This window comes from Panicum virgatum, chromosome 9N (genome assembly GCF_016808335.1).
Source record: "Panicum virgatum strain AP13 chromosome 9N, P.virgatum_v5, whole genome shotgun sequence".
Classification (NCBI taxonomy): Eukaryota; Viridiplantae; Streptophyta; class Magnoliopsida; order Poales; family Poaceae; genus Panicum; species Panicum virgatum.
In genome coordinates this window covers 7,006,988-7,026,469 of record NC_053153.1, presented here as the reverse complement: position 1 = coordinate 7,026,469, position 19,482 = coordinate 7,006,988, and the positions used below count along the sequence as shown (strand labels likewise).

General features: G+C 49.2%; 4 protein-coding genes and 1 long non-coding RNA gene across 6 annotated transcripts; 1 reads left to right on the top strand and 4 right to left on the bottom strand.

Annotated features, from left to right (window-relative positions):
- Positions 1–67: 67 nt before the first annotated feature.
- On the bottom strand, positions 68–1,876 carry LOC120688651 (SH3 domain-containing protein C23A1.17-like). Its single transcript, XM_039971049.1, has 2 exons — positions 1,746–1,876; positions 68–623 (listed from the first exon to the last, which is right to left on the bottom strand). The coding sequence occupies exons 1-2, from the start codon at positions 1,874–1,876 to the stop codon at positions 68–70; spliced, it is 687 nt and encodes a 228-aa protein (XP_039826983.1).
- A 1,088-nt stretch (positions 1,877–2,964) lies between these two features.
- On the bottom strand, positions 2,965–4,218 carry LOC120690022. Its single transcript, XR_005681550.1, has 2 exons — positions 4,018–4,218; positions 2,965–3,985 (listed from the first exon to the last, which is right to left on the bottom strand). It is a non-coding gene; the product is annotated as an uncharacterized LOC120690022 (long non-coding RNA).
- A 1,556-nt stretch (positions 4,219–5,774) lies between these two features.
- Positions 5,775–11,016, bottom strand: LOC120690019. Of its 2 annotated transcripts, none has more exons than XM_039972526.1 (5): positions 10,622–11,016; positions 9,077–9,621; positions 7,749–8,972; positions 7,535–7,653; positions 5,775–7,451 (listed from the first exon to the last, which is right to left on the bottom strand). In XM_039972526.1, the coding sequence occupies exons 3-5, from the start codon at positions 8,929–8,931 to the stop codon at positions 7,065–7,067; spliced, it is 1,689 nt and encodes a 562-aa protein (XP_039828460.1). In that variant the 5' UTR covers positions 8,932–8,972; positions 9,077–9,621; positions 10,622–11,016; the 3' UTR covers positions 5,775–7,064. The 2 variants fall into 2 exon arrangements, with proteins under 2 accessions (XP_039828460.1, XP_039828461.1); XM_039972527.1 differs by having other exon boundaries at positions 5,775–7,436.
- Positions 11,017–11,292: 276 nt separating this feature from the next.
- Positions 11,293–15,122, bottom strand: LOC120690018 (protein arginine N-methyltransferase 2). Its single transcript, XM_039972525.1, has 2 exons — positions 14,356–15,122; positions 11,293–11,754 (listed from the first exon to the last, which is right to left on the bottom strand). The coding sequence occupies exons 1-2, from the start codon at positions 15,059–15,061 to the stop codon at positions 11,441–11,443; spliced, it is 1,020 nt and encodes a 339-aa protein (XP_039828459.1). The 5' UTR covers positions 15,062–15,122; the 3' UTR covers positions 11,293–11,440.
- Positions 15,123–15,229: 107 nt separating this feature from the next.
- On the top strand, positions 15,230–17,901 carry LOC120690017 (pentatricopeptide repeat-containing protein At1g77360, mitochondrial-like). The gene is made up of 2 exons (XM_039972524.1): positions 15,230–16,934; positions 17,107–17,901. Exon 1 carries the CDS (start codon positions 15,453–15,455, stop codon positions 16,914–16,916), a length of 1,464 nt encoding a protein of 487 aa, XP_039828458.1. The 5' UTR covers positions 15,230–15,452; the 3' UTR covers positions 16,917–16,934; positions 17,107–17,901.
- The last annotated feature ends 1,581 nt before the right edge of the window (positions 17,902–19,482 follow it).

Genomic DNA, 19,482 nt, shown 5'->3' with positions numbered 1-19,482 from the left:
CTTCATATGTTACTTTACTGGTGGGCCCGATATGTCACCCTCCTTATCTTCATCTTCTTCCCCACCTCTAGCTGCTCGCGTCCAGTCCAGCCACGCCCTCCGCCTCGCGTCCTGCCGCCTCGATCTCCAATGTCGCCGCACGTGTGCCCGTGAGGCCGTGGGCGAGCGGTGAGCTGGAGCCGTTGCGCATCTCAGGCCTCGCGGCCGCCTTCCGCTGCCTTCTTGGCACGCTCGCCAGAGCGGGCGCCAGCGACACTCTGGAGTAACTATATCCCATGGCGACGCGGCGGAGGGGCCGTCGGAGGAGGCTGCGCGACGGAGCCACGGAGGCGGCGGTGGATGGGACGGAGGGGGTGCCGCGGTGGTGCGAATCAGGCAGCGGGGGCGGTGCGGAGCTCCGAGCGGCACGCGGGACCGGTGGCGGCAGTGCGGAGCAAGCTGTGGGGGGCGCGCGGAGCTTCGACCGGTGGCGGTGGTGTAGAGCAAGTAGTGGCGGCGGCGCGGAGCTCCGAGCCGGAGCAGGTGTGGCGCGCAGGGCCGCCGCTGGCGGTATGGAGCAAGCGACGGAGAACGGCACAAAGCTGCAGGCGAGGGGGCGGGAAGGAGGAGCGAGAACGAGGGAACTACGGAGCGAGTGTGTGCGAGTAGGGATGAGTGCTAGGCAAAGATGCCCAGCGGCAGCCCCTGGATAGAAGACGATGATAGAAGATGGGGTAGATAGCGTTTCTATTGGATGGGTGTTTTTTGTCTTCTTTTTCTTTTTTTAGAAAACACACCCAAGATATAAGAGCTCTTGGAGATGCTCTTCAGTTGATACTGAACTTGTATCATTTATGAATATTTAAGTTTTCAAAATGTACTGTATCTATCAAAAGTAAATGGATGGAGTACACCGTATAACCATCACGCGGAGCATGGCAACGTGACAGCAACTACATACGCCACATGGCCGTCTGCAACGAAAAATGATAACACGTAACCCTACTGGTAGCCTGGTACAAGCTGGACGGCGGTGGTGCGAGACTGCCTGGCACGGTGGTAGGGTGGACACATCGCCTCCATAGGATGCACAGGAGAAGAACTTGACGCAGCGAGACGGCCAGACCACCTAGGACCACAAGTTTGGTAGAGTAACACAGAGGAGATCGGCAAAAAGGAAAAAAAATCGGATTATTAGCACCGATCGTGAAACGTATTGGCCTGCTAATCTGGGCATCTGGCACTACGGGAATCCATAAACTAACCGCGATTAGTCTTCAAGAAAACAAGTGATCCCGGATCAGCTCACAGCTGCGGGTGATAAGCGCACTTCCTGCCGCGCCGCCCTGATAGGTAGTTGGGCGGGCAGGCGCGTGGCGGCAGATCCAGTGGTAGCGGTGGGTGGCCGAGGGGACAGGTGTCGCGTGCCGAGGTCGTTGCTTCTAGAAAGCGAAGGCCGGGACCGTCAAAGCTGACGCGACCTGGGACGCTGCCCCGCGAGGCCGTGACGACGGCGATGATCGAGCCGGGCGCCCGGCGGTGGGTGGGGTGGGACGGTGGCTCTCCAGTCTCCAGCCGTCGAGCACCGGCACACCCGTGCGGCCTCGCAGTTGGACACGCGGCCGGGCTCGCCGCACGGATCCAGCATGGGGAGAGAGAGAGAGAGAGAGAGAGAGCAACTCGGCATTGGTTACGAGTACGTGAGCACGCTTTAGTACCGTGACCAACGTGCAGGTACGCTGCGTGCGCGATTGCCTTCGACGAACCTGAGTGCAGTGGCCCGGGACGGGTCTAAGTCTAACCCAACCAGAAAACCTTTTGTTGGAGCCTTGGAGGACCACACGGAGAGCGACGGACGGGTTCCGGTGGGTGGCAGTCCTGGGTGCTCGGCTGCCATCCCGGGGAGGCGCAACCGGCCCTGCTGCTACTGTTGTCGTTTGTCGACTGCTCTTTACTCCCGAGTCAGAGCGGATGCGTTCCGCGTCGCCTGCCCCCAACAAACGACAGCCCGTCGCCGCTCACGAGCTCACGTAATGGAGAGCACGGCGCCGGCTACGGCGGCGTCTATTCCTTGCATTTGTGAGGAATCGACGACGCATCGTGAAGGAGCGTCCCCGCCTCTCCTGCCTCCCCCAGCTCCGGCGACGCCACCGCCGCCTCCGCCCTCTACCGCCACCGACCCTAACCAAGCACGTCGCCGCGTCACCAGTCCACTGCCTCGCCCCGCCGGCGACCTCCGCCCACCGGAGATCCTGCCTTGCCCGGCTGGCGGCGCTCCCGCGCCGCCTTGCCCTCCGCCGGCCCAACCGCTGCAGCCGCCCCCGGCCTCCTCTTCTATAGCCGGAGGCTATGGAGCCATCCCACCCCCGGCAACCCGAACCCTAAAGGCCGCCGCCACCCTCCACCCCCGGTCCGCCGGCGGCCGCTCCGCCCCACCAACCACTCCCAAGACCCCGGCAATCCCCTTCCCTAACCCCGGCGCCACCACCATCGCGAGATCCAGAGGTAGAAGAAGCACAGTGTCACGCGGGCCCACTTGCCAAGGACTGCGTCTTCCCCTTCTACGATAGGTCGGGCTGCAGTAGCCTGCGCGAGGAATAGCCTCTGCGCTGTCCGCCGGCCCGCGTGTGCGGTAGTAGTAGGCGACGGCGCGGAGATCCCATCCCAGCATTCTGATCGGGCAGCTCCCGGCGGCGGAAAGACGGAGAACCCATGTCACGTTCACGCAGACATACGCGTGGGCGTCCAGAAGGTCGCCCACAGGAATGAGACCGGGAGCGGAATTACTTAAGTTGCTTTGCTAGGGCCAACTCAAGATGGGAACGGGCCAGACCTAGCCTTGGACCTGGCCCTATGGCCTCAGGGCCAATTTATGAGGCCACGGGCCGACCCAATGTATAATCTGCACCTGGCTTTGTTGGCCCAACGGGTATAATGGGTCGACCCATTCAGATATATCATATATACCGAATATTGCAACAATAATTACCCAATGAAGATGTAAATGACACATAATAAAATTATGATTATTACAAGTATCTAATAGCAAGCGATTGAATCTGCAGCTTAAATACAAACTGAATTTGTGCCACAGCAAGCAACTAGCCCCAGCCAACAATTGAATCCCCAGCAACTGAATTTGTTCCAGATCACAAGCGATTGAATCTGCAGCTCAAATACAAACTGAATTTGTGCCATAACAAGCAACTAGCCCAAGCCAACAATTGAATCCCCAACAACTGAATTTGTTCTAGATCAGGGGCTTGCCTCTATAGCCTCCTCACCTACATGTTCATTAGTACATTAGAAAAACCACCATGAACCTGCTATCTAATTTGCTGAAGTAACCTACACATTAGCTAATGAATAGAAATATGATGATTAAGTACGCCTGTCAATGTGTGGAGCTGAATGCTCTTCACAACTAGACAACTGAGAATGATATATCTTTTCTCAAGAAATGGCAACTTCAAGCACCAGTAGATCCATAATACACAAAGGGTACAAAAGCAATGAAAGAATTGAGCTCTACAAGGGGAAGAGCATCGTTTTGAGTACAGCCTACAACTTTGCACACTGACAAAAATTCAGTCAGCATCCAATAGATTAGCAGCCTCAATTGTAACTGAATTGGGAATTTAATAATCAGCTGTATTTCAGAAGCAAAAAAAAAAGAACAGAGACCCTACTTAGCCATCGTGATGCATAGCAGCCGCAATTTACAAGCGAGGAAAAGCTCTGATCTGACAGACATCACAAGAAGCCGGCGGAATAGAGAGGGCACAGGAAAAGGGGGCACCATGTCGAGCGAGGACAAGGGCAGTGTGTCGCCGGCCGGGCCACTGCACCCCGGCACGGCCGGTTCCCAGCTGCCAGCATCCGTGACCAGCCGGGCGCATGAGTGCAGCGACGACGAGGAAGCAAGCCGTCAAGCCAGATCAAAGCTTACCTGACGAACAAACCCTAGGACAACTACAGGAGAAGAACAGAGATGGGAGAACTTTACCTGACGGGACAGCCGCCGGAAGAGAACCTTACCTGACGGGACAGCCGCTGGAAGGGAGAGCGGTGCGCGGATCCGTCGCCGCCGGAGGCCAGCGAGGCGCGCCGAGCCGCCACCACTACGGTCGCCACCGCCGCCAGGTCGCTCGCCACCATGCAGGCTCCCGAGTCCCGACCTCTCTCATGCCTCAGATTGTTTTGGGTTGACCCAACTTACCCATTGGGTCAATAGGTTCAGACTTTTATGGCCCATGATCTGATTTGAGGCCGGCTCTCATGGCCCATTAGCCTTGCTCTAGTGGGTCGGGCCAACTACCCAATGGGTCGACCCGGCCCATTCCCATCTTGAGGGCCAACCAAATTTCTTCTTGCTCAGACATCGAGCATAGGACGAAAAGTCTTGAACAGGACCTGATCATCGTCATGGCCAACTTGCCGGGCAAGCGTTTCGTTGCGGCTGCGGGAGAGAAATCTGCATCCGGAGCCTGATGGAGCGTGGAAAACCAACGAGATGCAACCAAGCGGGAAGCTTGGGAAGTCCCTGAACAGCTTTGAAGGTTCGTTCCTTCACAGGCGCTCCGCTTCACTCATCACTGACCCTAGCAGCAACAGTGATCGGTTGGCTCCTGGTTCATGTGATCTGAACACCACCCGTCAGCAGCAGGAACCAGTAAGTGTGCTGGAAGTCTAGAGGCACACATCCTGAACCGCTGTTCTCCTACCCGTCAGGCCGTCAACGAGCGGGTTGTGTTCCGTTCCGTGTAGCGACACACAGAACAGAATAGGAGGCCACTGTGCGTGCTGACTCGAGTGCGTGGAGAGATCACAACATTCCAAGGTGGAAACGCGCGCTCCGTGCCGCACCGCACAACGCCGGCGTCGAGCCGGTCGCCGCCCACGGGTCCGAGGAATGTGGCCGGTTGCGTGCTTGCGCGTGGCAACACGACACGAGCGGCCCCCGCTCCCGCCTGCGGCCGAGCGGATGGATGCGCATGCGCGCGTTCCGTCTCCCGTGTCGCGTCGCGCGGTTCCCACAGGCGCCAGTCCGGTCGCAGCCCAGCGAGTCCGAGGAATGGAGCACACGCGCATAGCGCCGGCGTCCGTCTGCGGAGGGCGACGGCACGGCGGTGTGGTGACCGTAGCTTGCGGTGCGGCGGAGGGGGGGCGGTACGCGGCGCCGTCGAGAAGGTTTGCCCACGGCCACCGGAGCGTGAGCCGGGAGCCGAGTCGGCTCTTTGCCAGGGCCACAATTCTCCTTGCTCTGGCAGGTCAACATAGCTAGCGGACCCGAGAGTCCGAGCGGCCGTGCTCTCCTGTGCCTTGCCGGGCGAGCAGATATTACCAGAAGAAGGAAAAAAAAACAGCGTCCAGGCTCCAGAACATGGAAAAACGAGGGAAACCACCAGCAGAAGGTTCAGTTCCAGAACAACGACGTGCATTTTGTTCGTCAGTCATCAATAACGAGATCGACCGGTGACCTGGCAAGGTCCACACGCGACTAGTACTATTCCAGCTTTGAGGCTTCTCTGACCGCCAGTCCTCTTCACCGGCTGCCGGGACCGCAGTAAGAATGATCGCGGTTCGTGGAACACGAACACCACACAACTGACAGAGTGACAGTGGCCACTGGACGCCAACGTCGCCGGTCGCCAGTAGGTGCACCGGAAGTTTGGAACCACGGCTCGTACGTGACAGGAAAATGATTGCCAGGGAACAGAATTTCCACTGGAATTCTCGCCCATCGACCCGAACGCACACATCAGGAACATGCGAAAGGGAAACCATCGCACGCAGAAAGAAAGTTCAGCTCCTTAACTGAAAGAGTGCTATTTTCATTTTGTACCAACACAACATGCTTGAACTAGCCAGAAAAACAGTTCATAAACTTCAGACGCAAATTGGAGATACCCCCGTTACTCCCTTCGCAGAATTTCACTCCGACTCTGATTCCGACTGGCAAACGGGGAGGTGGTAGGTGTCCAGCTGCCAGTACTTCTGCTGCACGCCCTTCCAGACTTCATCGGGCAGGCAATCCTTCACGGGGAGAGGGATGAACTGCGTCGAGTAGCCCAGGTTCGCCAGCTCCATTGCGACGAGCTGGCAATACACCACGTGGAAGAATGCGTTGTCACCGCAGAGGCCGTTGAAGTATGAGTAGATCCCTCCGGGCTTCAGCAGCTTAGGAAGGTGTTGGTGGAACTCTCTCATGTCCTCGTAGTATTCCCCATATGTGTCGAAAAATATACCTGTATGTGTCCAAAGAGAACGGCATTAGAGAAGATATCCCAACTCCCAACTATGAACATAGAACTTTAGTACTTTCCACTAGCCAGTGAAACGCAGCTAGATCCAACTCCTTCAAAGTTTAACATGTCAATATAATTACCTAAAATATCATTTGAAGAGTGTATTGGCTTATTACACTCCCCATCAATACTACTGATGGACCGTCACTTAAGTTTTCAATTGCATTAGATAAGAACAAATTCTAGGCGGTGACCCACTGCCTAGCGCCTAGGCGGGAGTAATCGTGCCTAGGCGGTCCTAGGTGGTTTTCTAGGCGTTTTGCCAATATAGGCAAAAATAATATATATTATGTATATATAGCAAAAAAATATTGATTATTGAATATATTGGACTATAGCTATAGGTTACAGTATATAAAAAAAGAGAGGGTCACTTACCTGATTCCTTGGTGGCTTAGTCTTGCATGTTCCTAGCTCCTACAACACATTTTGACAACTGGTAAATACTAAATATTCAATATACAGCTAGCTGTTGATACAAAAAATAGAAAACAGTAAGTTGTCACTTATCTGAATGATTTCAGCCACCTCCTAGCTAGCAATTGACCATATCAGTAGCTAGTAATTGACCATATCAGTAGCTAGTAACAGCAAATTTCAAAGCACAAACAAGTGGATAGGAGTATAGGACAACAATACAAGTTCATGACAACACAAGCAAATAGTTCTTAGGTCTCTAACAGCACAAACAAAAGAAGATACACAGTCACATAGTGACAATGTGACATAGACCAAGGTATCCCCACAGTCACATAGACCAAGGTATCCTCATCAATATCAATCCCAAGTATCATCCTCATCTTCATCAAACACTTCTTCTTCAGACTCAAACTCCTCTCCTTCATAGAGCTCTCTCACTCTTGCACTTCTACGAGGCTCAAGCTGTTCTTCTGCTCCCACTGCCATTCCAATAACAGACCAAGGTATCCCTGTACCTTCCATCTCATCCTCATCTTCCTCATCTCTAAAGACAACTTGTGCACAATCATCTCCACCCTCTTGGAGAAAACCTTGAGCTTCAGTTGTATCACTAGACAAAAGAATATCAGTGATTTTCTTTGATTTAATCTTTTCTCTCTTATTCATCAGCCTGTTGTTGAACTGAATATAGACCAACTTGTTGAGGCGGGTTGTAGTCAGCCTATTTCTCTTCTTAGTGTGTATCTATAAATTAAAAACAAGAGCATTTTCAGTTCTGAAATTTAATCATAATGCCGCTGAAATGTTCATAATAGATAGGTACTAACCCCTTCAAACCCACTCCAATTTCTTTCACAACCAGAAGAGCTTGATGTCAAAGATAATATCCTTGTAGCCATCTTCTGTAAAGCTGGTGTTTCAGTTCCATATAACCGCCACCATGATGCTGAAATAAATTAGAAACACCTCTATTAGTTTAAAAAACAGCAAACAGCCATGTTAGAAAACAGCAAACAACCATGTAATAACAAGTACCTCTACCTGGATTGTAATCATAGTTTTGAAAAGCTCTTGCAAGCTTCTTGCTAAATGGTCCTTCTCTATTCTGAAACTTTTTCAATTCAAAGTTGGCAGCCTGTTCTTGTTGGTCCTCATCATGATAATAAAATTGCTCAACACAAGATATGAAGGCTTCATTCATTTTGGGCTCATCAAAGATTGATGGGTTAGCATAGCTATAGTGTGGATTCAGCAAAAAAGCTGTCAAATGCAATGGAGAATCAAGTCTTCCATTCATCTTCTTCTCAATAACAGCCATAACATCTTTGAATCGAGACTCAACATTGCCAAAGGCCTCTTTGACCTCTCTCTTTGCCTTTAGTAGCTCTCCATAAAGGAAACCCATGGATGGCTTCACATCCCCATCAACCAAACGGAGGACTTTGACCAATGGCTCAAAAACAGCCAACATTAGCTTCACATCCTTACAAAAGGCTGGACTCAATATAGTAGCTGTGGCCTCTTTTCCTTTCTTTGATTTCACATCCTTTAATGAGTCCCACCTACTATGAACCACCATCTTCCTTAACTGGTCCTTCTCTTGCATACTGTTCAAAGTGAGAAAGTATGAAGCAAACCTAGTCACTCCTGGCCTCACTAGCTCTTTCCCCTCTGTGAAGTATCTCAAGCTCTCCAATGTTCTTGTGTGGCCATACACAAATATGGTAAATGACTTTGCTTGGTCAATCACTTTCTTGAACCGAGGCAAGTTGCCAATTCCTTGGAGCATCAAGTTGATTGTGTGAGCTGCACAAGAGGTCCAAAATATTTGTGGTCTCTTCACAAGCAATAGCTTCTTTGCTCCCATGTTGTTAGAGGCATTGTCAGTGACTACTTGCACCACATTTTCTTCACCAATGTCTTCAATTGCTTTGTCCACTAATTCAAAAATGACTTCACTTGTGTGTGACACATCTGACATCTCTTTTGAGCTGATGAAGGAGGTTCCATCAGCACAATTAGTGCATATATTCATTATGCTTCTCCTCTTCCTATCTGACCAAGCATCGGTCATAATAGAGCACCCATTTTTCATCTTCTCGGCTTCACGTTCCTGCAGCAAACTCTTGGTTCTTGCATATTCTTCTTCCAGCAAACTACCTCGAAAGGCATCTTGAGTTGGAGGTGTAAGTCCTGGTCGAAATTGTCCAATTGCTTCACACATTTGCTTGAACTCGTCATTGTCACATGCATTGAAAGGTATTCCTGCCAATGATTAAAAAATGAAGTCTAATTAGTGTTCAGTTCATGAATAACAGCAAATAATGAATTTTAAAATGTGAAAACAGCATAGTATACTAGCAATTTACCACGATTATAGGCACATCTTGCAATAAACTTGTGCACCTCATGCTCTCTTTCTTTCCACAGTTTCTTGTTCAGCTGCTGTTGTTTGAAAGAATCAGCCTTGGTAGGATCAATAGCACGTGTCCATTTGTCAATTGGCCCTAATTTGTGAGGCTATGAGCTTCCAACACAAGTGACTTCTTCTGACTCCTCTCCAACCCTAGATACATTCACTTCCTCTCTAAGTTCTAGCTCACGAACAGTCTTCTCCTCCCTCTTCCTTTTTGCAGCCTCTATTGCTTTCTTGCACTTCTCTTTAGCCTCTAGAGCCTGCGGTGTTGCAGACGTGCATTTCTTCACATTCTTTCCAACATGGGCAAGATGCTCCTTCAACCTATAAATCCCTCCCCTCATCTCCTTGTCACAGAACTTACACTTCACCTTGTCTTTGTTGTTAGCATCAACAAGAACACCATATTCCCATCCAACATCATCTGAATTTCTTTTTAGGAGATTCGCTCTAGCTGCTTCAGTTTCAAAAGGTGCAGCTGCAGTTTCTGATGACATCCTTTACATCCAAGCAATATTCATTCAAGCAAAATCAGGCATGTGTATGACAATATGACAGGAAGCCAAGCTAAATCAAGCATTCAGTAATTTAAATTAAGACAAGATGACAGTATGACAGTAAGCAAATTGAGAACAGGGGAAATAGACGAGCAGAGAGGGAGAGCAGGGCAGGGCACCCAAGACCAGGGCACTTTTTCTCTTGTATCCAAGTCTACAAATATGAAAGCAAGCAGGGTCGAACTAACTTCAGAAATAGCCTTAAATCAACTATCTGGTGCAAGTAAAGTGATAAAAAAGATGACATTACATCCTACAGATTTAAAAAGGTGATACACAGATGGGCAGAATTTAGCATATATTCATGAATCTTAATAGCATATGGAATAATGAATGTGGTTTTGATTTTTGAATATGCAGGGAGCACAAGCAAGCTAATGCAGGACCTGGTGAATGTAAAACTGCTTTGTCAAAAGCATACAGCAAGCCAGCATCACATGGGCTATTGACTACCTCCATTAACGCCAAAGGTGACAGAAATGCTAAATCAGGGTAAGAAATTATCATCCTTCATCTTGCACATTATGAATGTGCCATATCTATAATTGGTTCTGCAGGCATTTTTTTGGGCATGCACAACACTTCTCATATTGTTTGGCATTCTGATATAAATTCCATTATTTTCGGTATTGGCTACTAGCGTGCTGCCGCTGGGCATAGCACCCGCCCAGCCGCCCTGCTGATCTCCACAGGGCAGAGAGGGAGAGCAGGGAGGGGAGAGCAGGGGAGGGCACCCAAGAGCAGGTCCCCCTCGTGCGCCATGGGGGGAGGAGCCCGTGCTACTGGCCGCGCCCGACGGCGCCCCTGGCCGCTGGCCCGTGTGCGCCTGCTAGGGGAGGAAAGCAGGGGAGGCCGCGCCCGCAGGGGGAGGAAAGCAGGGGAGCTGCTGGTGGAGGGGGATGAGCAGGGAGGGGAGCAGTCGGCGGGGGAGGAGAACTCACCTTGGGGAGTGGGGTGGCCGGCGGGGAGGGGTGCGCCGTCGACAGCAGGTCCGGCACTGGCAGGAAGCAGGGCCGGCGGGGAGGAGGGAGGCCGGCGGCTGAACTTCCTCCGGCGCGCGTCGCAGGTGGAGCCGCGGAGGAGGACGAGCGGGAGCGCGAGCGGAATTAGCAGGAGCAGGACGGCCCGACGCGAAGGTATTCTTCCCGCGCCCGACGTGGGTGTAGCGCGCGCTTCCGCTGGCAGCCGAAAAAATCGGCAGCGCAGCCGGGCTGCCCGCCTACGCGGCCGCCTTCGGCGCCTGCGCGCCGCAAAATCGCCGCGGAGGCGCGGCTGAGCGCCGCCTAGGCGATGCGCCCGCCTAGACACCGCGCAACGCCCTAGGCTACGCGGCAGCCCAGCGATTAGCGATTAGACGCGCCTAGTCGCCGCCTAGCCGAACTTGGGACCGCAGCAAGAATGATCGCGGTTCGTGGAACACGAACACCACACAACTGACAGAGTGACAGTGGCCACTGGACGCCAACGTCGCCGGTCGCCAGTAGGTGCACCGGAAGTTTGGAACCACGGCTCGTACGTGACAGGAAAATGATTGCCAGGGAACGGAATTTCCACTGGAATTCTCCCCCATCGACCCGAACGCACACATCAGGAACATGCGAAAGGGAAACCATCGCACGCCGAAAGAAAGTTCAGCTCCTTAACTGAAAGAGTGCTATTTTCATTTTGTACTAACACAACATGCTTGAACTAGCCAGAAAAACAGTTCATAAACTTCAGACGCAAATTGGAGATACCCCCGTTACTCCCTTCGCAGAATTTCACTCCGACTCTGATTCCGACTGGCAAACGGGGAGGTGGTAGGTGTCCAGCTGCCAGTACTTCTGCTGCACGCCCTTCCAGACTTCATCGGGCAGGCAATCCTTCACGGGGAGAGGGATGAACTGCGTCGAGTAGCCCAGGTTCGCCAGCTCCATTGCGACGAGCTGGCAATACACCACGTGGAAGAATGCGTTGTCACCGCAGAGTCCGTTGAAGTATGAGTAGATCCCTCCGGGCTTCAGCAGCTTAGGAAGGTGTTGGTGGAACTCTCTCATGTCCTCGTAGTATTCCCCATAAGTGTCGAAAAATATACCTGCATGTGTCCAAAGAGAACGGCATTAGAGAAGATATCCCAACTCCCAACTATGAACATAGAACTTTAGTACTTTCCACTAGCCAGTGAAACGCAGCTAGATCCAACTCCTTCAAAGTTTAACATGTCAATATAATTACCTAAAATATCATTTGAAGAGTGTATTGGCTTATTACACTCCCCATCAATACTACTGATGGACCGTCACTTAAGTTTCTTGTCAGTCAATTGCAGTAGATAAGAACAAATTTGCAACAAACTGTTTTTATACTTGTACCCAAGGAAAGTTAAGTTATTTGATGGTAGCATCTATTCTGAAAATGGATTCATATTCACCTCTTACGGTAAATAGATGGGAACTTTGCTAAAAAAATAAAGGACGTTGTCATCACATCAGCAGTTACATATCATTTTCAGCTATCATACCAAACACTTTAGCATAGTTGGTTGCGGATTGCAGGTTCCTTTCTTGCTTTGTTTTGATGCTTTCAAAGAATTGGAAAAAAAAGACTACTGATGTATCTGTAAGTCAAAGTCTCAAAGATAGAACTGCACATGGTTTGACATATATAAAACTATTTACTGAGGAATTGTATGCTCATAATTCAACAATTTATCCACAAAGGATGCTGACTAGCGCTTGAATTCAATAAGTTGTCATGCACTTGACATCTTCTAAAAAGGGCGTACCCAGTGCCGTAGGCTTCCAGCACTGTGCGGGGTCTGGGGAAGGGTTGTTTTTAAGCCCCAAGCCTTACCCACACAAATGTGCAGAAGCTAGGGCTCGAACCCGGTACCTTCCGGTTACAGACGGTAGGCTCTACCGCTGCACCAGGCCCGCCCTTCAATTAAGATCCGTTTGGACCCAAGATAGCACTTGACATCTTCTATTGGAACATATTATTAAGCACTCGAATCATCAAAATGATGATTGAGAAGCATGATTATAACTTCAAGGACATTGCTATCTCTGCTGATAAACTAAGTTTGAAAATGCATGACGTAGAAACATGCATCCATACTGTCTAGATAGAACCATGCTCAGAAGGTCCAAATCACTTATTCTTAACAGCTTTGCTATACTTTACAAACAATTCACTATAGGACACTTTCAGAAAGGAGTAAAAAAGGGGGAAGAAAAATGGTTTGATTTTCTGCGGAAAGTTTCGGTGTTCTGCTGTTTGTTAGGCGACGAATAGACAGATTCTCAGGTCTTGATTTTTAATACTTTCTGATTTCTTGTTGAGTAAAATATATCACGCATCAAATTTGCTTAGAAGTATTGTAAGTTCCTTTGTTTTCCCAACTAATCAATCTAAACAATGTTTCTTCTGTGTTTTCTACTATATTCCTCTGGGTCTGTGCCTTATTGTAGTATATTCTAAGTTCCTGCTTTTTCTCAACTTATCATCCAAATTACTATTTCCTCTATTTGTGTGGTTGTGCATATGTTTACTACTGCATTAGTCTGTGACTGCCATTTGCACTTGTGCAGCCTAGGCCATGCTAGGGGTGGCACACTGTTCGTGCACAGTAATGCTCGTGAAAATAGTATTCATGTGGAAATGTTCATAGTGTCTCTAGGATTAGATTTTTATCAATGTAGGTTTCATAGGAATCAACTCACCCCATCTAGGATGGGATTGTATCTCCTTTGATTAAGCAAGAAGTAGATCAGGAATTTCTATCTCCTATCCTTGCCCTTGTGGTGCAAATGGGAGCATAGTCGCGATGCTTGGGTTCAGGGCCATTTAAACTATGCCATGAGAGGGGCAGTGCCTTTCTAGTGCATCTGCCATTCCTTTTCCATTATACTCATGCATTCCAAAAGACCCTATGGCCTAATGCTTGCCAACTAATGTATAATGATTACTGAAGAGTACCACACCAGAATTATTACTTCAATATATGAATATACTCAGAACTCAGAAGATAAGAAATCTTTATTACTGACATGTTTAAAGAAAGACCCACCTTAAAATAAATTCATTAAGGAAAATAAAATCCCTGTGCATGATAGTGTTGAAAATGACTCCATTGGAGTTGAAAATAGACAAAGCTTCCTGGTGCCTTGCCAGGTCATGCAAAGATGGACAATGCAAACATGTATTCAGAATCTATCTAGATGCACGATTCTGCTGTGAAAGGTCCAAAATTCACCTAAATTTTTAACGGCACTAATTTGAAAGCTTTCACTATATCATTGTAGTTTTCTAAACACCTTCTTTGTCTCAAAGTTCTAATTAACTTGTATAACAATCTAAGCACCAAAACCAACTGGAAAACTAAAGCTGCTTTGTTGTGAATCTAACCAAATCCTATGACATTCTATATAGCAACACTCTAGAAAGGCCAAAAAAACAGAACAAACAGCTACTAATACATACTCCAACAATCTTATATCTTCCACCCTTTGTCCAACTTCTCCAAGCTTCTCAATTCCTCTGCAGAGCATGCCATGGAAATGTTACTGCAGACACACCTACAACTACAACATTCCTTAACATGGAAACTTATCCCCAAACAAGCAATCATTGCAACATCAAAGATCAAACAGGAAAGTGTTGAATTCAATAAGCACGGTTAAAAGCTTTATTATACCATCATAAGATCCGAGCTGTGGCATCACGTCCTGCCATCGCCCGAACACGATTCTGACGTTCTTCTTCTCGCCCCACCCGAGCTTTAGCATCCGCGCGTACACCTCTGGATGGGCCTCGACGATGGTGTGCTCCTCGGGCTCGTACCTCTGTATCGCCTCGTCCACGAGCCCCATCCCGAACCCAACGTTGAGCACCTTGCCACCGCCTTGGCATACCGCCCGCGCGTGCGCCTCCATTAGCGGCCGCTCCCACGCCATCATCACCGCTTTGCTTTCCGCGTCCATCACCCTCTCCTCGCTGAACGAGACCCTGGATTCGAGGTAGTTCTCAGCGGGCGGCCCGTCGTCGGAGTTCGCGGGGGCCGCCTGTCGACGCGCGACAGTGCCGAGGATGAGCTCGGAGCGGAGCGCGTGGTCGAGGAGGAGGTCGTAGGTGTCCGGGTCGGACGCGAGGTCCCCCGCGGAGAGGCCCGAGGGCGAGAGCGCATTCCACGGCGCCCCGCAGTCGAGGAGGAGGCGCGCAACGGCGGCGTGGCCCCCCTCGGCCGCGTGCATGAGGGGGGTCAAACCGGCGCTATCGAAGTGGGTGGCGTCAGCTCCTGATGCAAGGAGTCTAGCGACTTCCTCCTCGTCACCGGACTTCGCCGCCGCGCAGAGCAGCTCCTCCGGCGACTTGCCCTCGCTGCTCTCCGGCGCCGCCGCCATTTTTTGGTCGAGCAGTGGAGTCGAGCAGTCGATCCTTTTTTTCGCTTTCTGAGGTTAAAGCTTTCTGAGTCGAACAGTGGTCGTGCTTCGGGCCTTGATATTGCTCACTAAAACAATCTTGGCCCATTCAGTTCACCAGGCTTAAAGCCCATATGCTTCTACCTTGACTTGTGGCCCACGTTGTCAGTTCGTCGAATGCGCCCGCAGTTCACACATGACACCACAACCCTTGGGCGATAGCCGTTTGCCGCGTAGCGCCGCCCGGTTCGCCGCCGGCCACGGCGGGGCAATCGCGGATTCACGCCTCCTTCTAGTGTCTGGATTCGGCGGTGAGTCGCTAAGCTTAGCTACCATCTAAGCCACAGCGTGGTCGGTGGGCGCCGGAAGCTAAATGGGTGGTTTCCGCCACACCTGGCTGGAGGCACGCAGGGTGTTCGTAAGAATGCTTAGCAGTGGAGGCGCGGCCAGCGTAAGTAGGGATGTTCTGGTGGATGCCTTAGACCCTGCCAAGCGCCTCTGCAAGCTCATCATCTCCTGCAGGAAGGCCTCCGCGCTGCAGCACGAGCTCGACCACAGCGGCATCCGCGTCACACCGGAGGTCGCGGAGTGCGTCCTGGAGCGCCTTGACAATGCCGGCATGCTCGCGTACCGCTTCTTCGAATGGGCGCGGAGGCAGAAGCGCGGAGGGTGCGCTCACACCGTGCGCTCCTTCCACACGGTGGTCGCGTCCCTCGCCAAGATCAGGCAGTACCAGCTCATGTGGGACGTCGTGGCTGTCATGCGCAAGGAGGGCGTGGCCAATGTCGAGACTTTTGGCATCATCATGCGCAAATATGCCCGGGCGCAGAAGTTCGATGAGGCTGTTTACACTTTCAACGTCATGGAGAAGTACGGTGTTGCCCCCAACCTCGCTGCCTTCAACAGCTTGCTCAGCGCGTTGTGCAAATCTAAGAATGTGCGCAGGGCGCAGGAGATCTTTGACAAGATGAATAATCGGTTCACTCCTGATGCCAAGACCTATAGCATCTTGCTTGAGGGCTGGGGGAGAGCACCAAACCTTCCAAACATGCGGGAGGTCTACAGTGAGATGCTGGATGCTGGTTGCCAACCTGACATCGTCACATATGGTATCATGGTCGATGCACTCTGCAAGACAAGACGAGTTGAGGAGGCTGTTCGTGTTGTGCAGGACATGAGCTCCAGGGGATGCCAACCAACAACCTTCATATACAGTGTCTTAGTGCATACTTATGGAGTTGAGATGAGGATTGAGGATGCTGTTGCAACATTTTTGGATATGGAAAAGGATGGGATTGTGCCTGATGTTGTTGTGTACAACGCGCTCGTCACTGCCTTCTGCAAAGTGAAAAAGTTTGACAATGCCTTTCGACTCATGGATGACATGGAAGGTCATGGAATCACCTCGAATTCAAGGACTTGGAATATCATCCTAAATAATCTGATTACCCATGGAAAGGATGATGAGGCATACAGGGTCTTCCGCAGCATGATTAAACGCTGCCAACCAGATTCTGGTACTTATACCATGATGATAAAGATGTTCTGTGAGAATGATAAGATAGAGATGGCACTGAAGGTATGGAGGTACATGGGGTTGAAGCAGTTTCTTCCAAGCATGCACACATTTTCCGTGCTGATCAATGGTATGTGTGACAAGGGTGAGGTTAACCAAGCTTGTGTCCTGCTTGAAGATATGATAGAGAAGGGCATTAGACCTCCTGGTTCGACATTCGGCAAGCTGAGGCAGCTGCTTTTGAAAGAAGGAAGGAAGGATGTGCTTGACTTTCTTGTTGAGAAAATGAACATCCTCATTCAAGAACCTTTGTTTGATTGATTCTTCACTTCTCCAATGGTACGAATGCCTGCTCCAGTCATCCATTCTGATATACGTGATTAAAATGGGGTTATCTCCAAATGCCTGCTCTTATTTCTTCATTCATAAATTGTGATGCTATTTAAATCTACATCTGAGTTTCCATTGCTGATATTCTTCAAAGTTCATGCATTTTAATGTGCCACTCCAGGTGTTGGGCATAAGCAGTTACTGTTTGGGCTTTATGGATAAATGTAAAGTTGAAGGATGACAGGTTGCCCAACCAAGCACTGGCCTTGCTATTAACATCTCACTCAATCATTAGTTTCAAGCATCTCATCCCCAAATTGGCAAGTTGTTGTATAGTAAGACTCAGACTTAAGTCCTCTAAAAGAGATGAATTAAATGTGATCAGTGAATCAAGAATAGCTGTTAGGCGCAAGAATCCCACAAGAACCTGTGTCGGCCACTCATGTACATGTTCTGAACTTTAGAGCTTCGTGCCAACTTGTTCAGGCACCAGTCAGTACTACCTCCGAATTGGTAGTAGCCTGAGCACTTGATCTGTGGAAAAGGGCACCACATTGGTCAAGTATTTAAAATGATGGGTAGAGTTGCTCATACATGCAGTACAACAAGCTCCATGCTGTTTAAGTTGCCGTTTCCCTTCCAAAATGAGACTTCCAAGTGGAGACCAAGAAAATTCCTGAGCTCTAGAAGGCGGCGTTCCTGTGCAGTTAAGAAAGTTAAACCAAATGAATTGCTAGTGCTTTTTTTTTTCTGGTGAACTTAAGTTTTCCTGTTACATGAGACAGACTATCATGTGCTCTCCTTTTCTTTTGTGAAACCAAATAGCATTGCCCTTTGTAAAGCTAGATAAGAGACAAAAAGGTGAATAATGTTTTGATGTTGAAGAAGTAGCCAAGTCGGTGATTGTAATATGGCGTTAGATGTTCAACCACTTGACAGACTCTAGTATAAGATTTGACAGTTTCTGCTTTCAGTTCAGTACTGTTGTACATCACTTGAGCCTTAGGGAAGTTTTGCTGTGATTAAATTCAGAGGATTTGAAGATGATGTGTTTCAATTCACAGAATAGGTAGCATCCCCCCCCCCCCCCCCCCCCCCCCCCCCCGAATATGTGCGCAGTCCATCGATTTCAGTTCTGAAAATCAATATCCCTGTGATATTGTGGTCACCGAACAGAAATAATGTGAGAAGACTTATCTAAAAAAATAATTTTGTGATAATGTCATTCTATTGTTTTCTACAAATACACTATAGGAGAATGATGCAGCATTTCGTTTCACTTGCGGACGAATTTCACACTTTTCCTGACAAATTGCAGAATTCTTGTGAAATTGATGCGCAACTGCATTGTGGGTGTGAACTACCGTTATCTCCCCCTCTCCGTGTCTTCTCTGTTGCATGGTCACAAGATTAAATACCTGTTCATTTATAGGGTATTGATTTTATTCTTGCTCAAACTTCTGAGCCATGATAAACAGGAGTATCTTCCTAAGCCACTTACCCATGTGTCATTCTGAGGATTGGGGTTGGGGATAATAAGTTCCAAAGAGACTGAAACTAGCTGATGAAAGAAATCCAGCTGAGCATCCATGGATGTAAATGGAACGTTGATTGTGCCGGTATCAGTTTGCTGGACAGATGAGGGGCATGTAGGCGCACCTTAGTATTTTACTGGACTTGCCTATGTACAGTATGAGATTAGGATAGATTTAAGTGAACAAAGAGGAACTTTGGTGGCGAACATCATGCATGCCTATGGCCCTGTTTGGATACCCTATATTAATGTTAGTTTGTGTTAGATCAGGGTAAACTAACATCTAAATACCCAAACAGGTGTGTTAGATGCAACTAACACCCCCCAAAAAACTAACAGCTCTAAGAGGTGTTTTTTTGTTAGTTTTGTTGGGGTCCACATAAAAAAGAGGAAGTCCCACTCTCTCTCCTCCCTCAAATGATTGGAAAAGTCCTTTTAGGGCAGTCCCAATCCAGACTCTACCATGGAGTCTAAGCCTCCTATTTATTGTGTTTTGCTGATGTGGCAGTATATTTATGGAAGAGAGAGGGAGAGAAACCAAGACTCCAAGTCTTATTTAGACTCCAAGTCTTCATGTAAATCAAGAATGAATGTGAGAGAGACAAGTGAGCCATATAAACTAAAATAACACACTTTGCATTGGGAAGTATAGTTTCTTGTGATGGAGTCTTTGAGGCGTGGAGTCTGCATTAGGACTGCCCTTATTGTCAAACTAACACTAGCATCCAAACACCTCAAGTGAGTTTTGTGTTAGAAACTAACACTAACATCTAACAGTGTTAGTGTATCCAAACAGTCCCTATGAGTCTTGTGCTGTTCAAAACGGAACATACAGTATGGCACTACTCGTACAGCAAGCAGTAGCAGCCGTGGGTACGGTCTGTATTGTGATGTCCACTGAAGTGCCCCAACCCAAAGATCAAGGCTAAACCATGTATTAATAACCGAAACAAGTCTCCGGTACGATACATGTTACATCAAGTTGAGTCCAAAGTCATACAGAGCTTTATTCAACCCGTACAC

Bases quoted from the DNA above. Each gene is read 5' to 3' on its own strand.
- LOC120688651 (XM_039971049.1), bottom strand. From the start codon at position 1,876: ATGGCAGCCGAGCACCCAGGACTGCCACCCACCGGAACCCGTCCGTCG. The intron at 624-1,745 runs GTTCGTCGAAGG...CTCGCTCCGTAG, and splicing joins TCCCGGGCCACTGCACTCAG to TTCCCTCGTTCTCGCTCCTC.
- LOC120690019 (XM_039972526.1), bottom strand. From the start codon at position 8,931: ATGTGTGAAGCAATTGGACAATTTCGACCAGGACTTACACCTCCAACT. The intron at 7,654-7,748 runs GTAGAGGTACTT...AATTTATTTCAG, and splicing joins AAACTATGATTACAATCCAG to CATCATGGTGGCGGTTATAT. The intron at 7,452-7,534 runs GTTAGTACCTAT...TTTAATTTATAG, and splicing joins ATTGGAGTGGGTTTGAAGGG to ATACACACTAAGAAGAGAAA.
- LOC120690018 (XM_039972525.1), bottom strand. From the start codon at position 15,061: ATGGCGGCGGCGCCGGAGAGCAGCGAGGGCAAGTCGCCGGAGGAGCTG. The intron at 11,755-14,355 runs GTATAATAAAGC...GGACACATGCAG, and splicing joins ACAGCTCGGATCTTATGATG to GTATATTTTTCGACACTTAT.
- LOC120690017 (XM_039972524.1), top strand. From the start codon at position 15,453: ATGGGTGGTTTCCGCCACACCTGGCTGGAGGCACGCAGGGTGTTCGTA.